This window comes from Rhagoletis zephyria, unplaced genomic scaffold, assembly GCF_001687245.7.
Source record: "Rhagoletis zephyria isolate East Lansing unplaced genomic scaffold, Rhagoletis_zephyria_1.1 Rzeph_scaffold_39636, whole genome shotgun sequence".
Lineage (NCBI taxonomy): Eukaryota > Metazoa > Arthropoda > Insecta > Diptera > Tephritidae > Rhagoletis > Rhagoletis zephyria.
Window position 1 is genome coordinate 1 of NW_016196691.1, and position 2893 is coordinate 2893.

A 2893-nucleotide genomic window follows, 5' to 3' on the forward strand; every position below is an offset into this window, starting at 1 on the left:
AGGTCAGCCGATTGAAGTAATAGGTTCACGTTCGGACGATGAAAGCTACAGCTCCGGCACGGAGTATTACAAACCTGAGCCATTAACCCCATATTCAAGTGGCAGCAACATTTCCATACCTGGTCTGAATCCCCTGCCAGTGCCGCCTGTAGAATCGGGTTACTCGTCACTTGCACGCTCAGCGCAGCAATATGGCGGTTTATTACCACCACCTACATCAACACTATTTGGTGGAAACAATGGCTTAAATCATGAGTATAATCCCAGTTATACACCCGACAGCGGTTACAATGGTGGTGGCAATGGTGGCGGTGTTGGTGTCGCCAATCCGAGTGCCGGGCCGCAACCCATAATGCCACCTCCGCCAATGCCAAATATTAATCCATTGGATAACATTAGTGGACGAAGTGGCATGGGTGGAGCGCCGCGTGGACCTAATAATGGCAATGATGATTTTAATTCCACATGGAATATGAATATGTCGTGGACATCAATGGATAATTCCAATTTATCTAACTCATCTTACACGCCTGAAAGCATAGATACACCCGTTTCACCGCCACACTTTGAGCGTGAGGCTAGTAGCAGCATTGCCGCGACTATAGAATATAATGAGCATCATACAAGCAATGTTTTGATATCACAACAAGATGTTGATCATCGTACATTGCATTTGCCAGCATTCGATCTGCCCGCTGTGGATTTAGGTGTTAAATTGGGGCTGAGTAAAGGTTGGTGGTGGTATTGGGTTATTATTTTTCCTTCAAATTGCAAGATTGTTGTTATTTAATTTTATATAATTGTTGTAACAGCGTAAAACTTGTTTAATATGAAAATGCTAATCCCGATATCAATCCGGTTTCGGGGTTGGTGGTGTAGCCACAACTCTTATGACAGCTGCTCCTCTTTTAATAGTAATTTTTGTTTGTTTACAGATAAAACACGTCAATTGGATATCGATCATAGAAATTTGATTTCGTTGACCGGTTCGCCGGGTGGAAGTGATGGTGACAAAAAGTCATGGCTCTCGCAGGATGCGGTAAGTCATGCTTTTTTCTTTAGTGTATTCTTTTAAATCAGAACGTTAGAAATGAGCAAAAAATGTATCGAGAGAAGTCTCACTTCGTAGTATAAATGAAGCAAATGCTTTTTTACTATTTCCTTTCTTTACTGCATTTTAGAGTTTTCTTGACAATACAACTNCTTTTAAATCAGAACGTTAGAAATGAGCAAAAAATTTATCGAGAGCAGTTTTACTTCGTAAATTAAATCAAGCAAATGCTTTTTTACTATTTCCTTTCTTTACTGCATTTTAGAGTTTTCTTGACAATACAACAGGCGATGTGGATTACCGTGCGCTGCCAATGCCGGTACCTGCTTTAGATTCATCAGATGCGGAACCACCTGGCGTAAGTTCCAGACTACACATATTTTTTTCTTTTTATATATTGCCAATAAAGACCTCTACTCTTATAAGTTCCATCCGCACATTTAAGTCGAAATAATTAACTTTAATTTGCAGTTGATGGCGCCGCCGCCTCCTAGCTTTCAGAAGAAGACGAATTCTCCGCAAAAAAACAATGCCAGTACGTATAAATATGAATTCCTTAACGAGAAGTAAATCATTTAATGATCCCNTCTACTCTTATAAGTTCCATCCGCACATTTAAGTCGAAATAATTAACTTTTATTTGCAGTTGATGGCGCCGCCGCCTCCTAGCTTTCAGAAGAAGACGAATTCTCCGCAAAAAAACAACGCCAGTACGTATAAATATGAATTCTTTAGCGAGAAGTAAATCATTTAATGATCCTCAAACTCCTCATCTGCTCCATATATTTTAGGCTCGTCATCGGACAAAGAAGATTCTGGTAGTGCGCGCTATGATCCCTCCGATATGGTTATCGATATGGACATGTCCGATGAGGATCTTGATGAAATTTTGAGAGGTTTGCTTTCTAAAAACTGCATAGTTTCAATATTTTTTATTACATTCATAATTTTTTGTTTGCCTTTTCTCAATGCCGCTTTCCTGACTGATCGCCTCCTTTAGAGGTGAATGAGCAAACAAGCGACCAGCTGGATAGTTCACAGCAATCGATAGGCAGTGGTGATGCATCACTACTCGATACATCCAAGGATCTAAATGAAGAAGAGCAGCTTAGTGCCGTTAGTGTGAGGCCAGCATTGTTGGAAACACCGCCCGAATATGTGCCACAACCGGTCTGGGACAGCAACCAGTTAGATCAAATCAACATGCCAACTTATGAGCCACAAAATATAGGCATCAATATGGAAATGCAAGAGCACCAGCAACAGCAAGAAATGTGGAATCAAGCGCCTTGGCATAATGGTGGCCATGGCCGTGGTGGCGGTAATGTGCCGCCGCCTCCGCGCCCACCCTTCCCCTTGCCCTTTGGTAATTTCCCTATGAATGCTAACTATCGTGGCGGTCGTGGTGGAGGAGGTGGCGGTCCTGGTTGGGGCAATTCACCGCAACAAAATCATTTTCGTAACGAACGATTTCCACGTCCCCCACGTGGCGGCGGTCATGGCGGCAGCCCCTACTACAATCGTGGCGGCGGTGGCAGAGGTGGTGGAATGCGAGGCGGTTTTCGTGGTAAATTTCGCGGTAATCAAGCGTGGTTATAATTTTAATGTAACACTTACAAATGAAATATTTAAAATGTAAAGAGATGAGCAGAAAGCTATATTTTTTTCTTACATTCTTACAGAATGTTATATGAAGATTGGAAACTAAAGAACTTTAAAAATTTCAAATAGCTGGTAATATTTAGTTTAAGTATGGTACATAAATTATGTTACATATATATGATGAAAATCCATGCGAGATTGACTGGGCGAATAGTGCGCGCTAAATTGCTTTGTACTGAA

The 2893-nt window shown here is 41.5% G+C and overlaps 1 protein-coding gene across 1 annotated transcript; it reads left to right on the forward strand.

The window, feature by feature from the left end:
• Nucleotides 1-4: 4 nt before the first annotated feature.
• Nucleotides 5-2887, forward strand: LOC108354840 (uncharacterized; the record flags this gene model as incomplete). The annotated part of the gene is made up of 6 exons (XM_017606010.1): nt 5-731; nt 936-1039; nt 1317-1409; nt 1523-1586; nt 1843-1947; nt 2052-2887. Coding segments are annotated over 6 exons (1692 nt in total), but the record flags the coding sequence as incomplete, so codon positions are not given.
• Nucleotides 2888-2893: the final 6 nt, after the last annotated feature.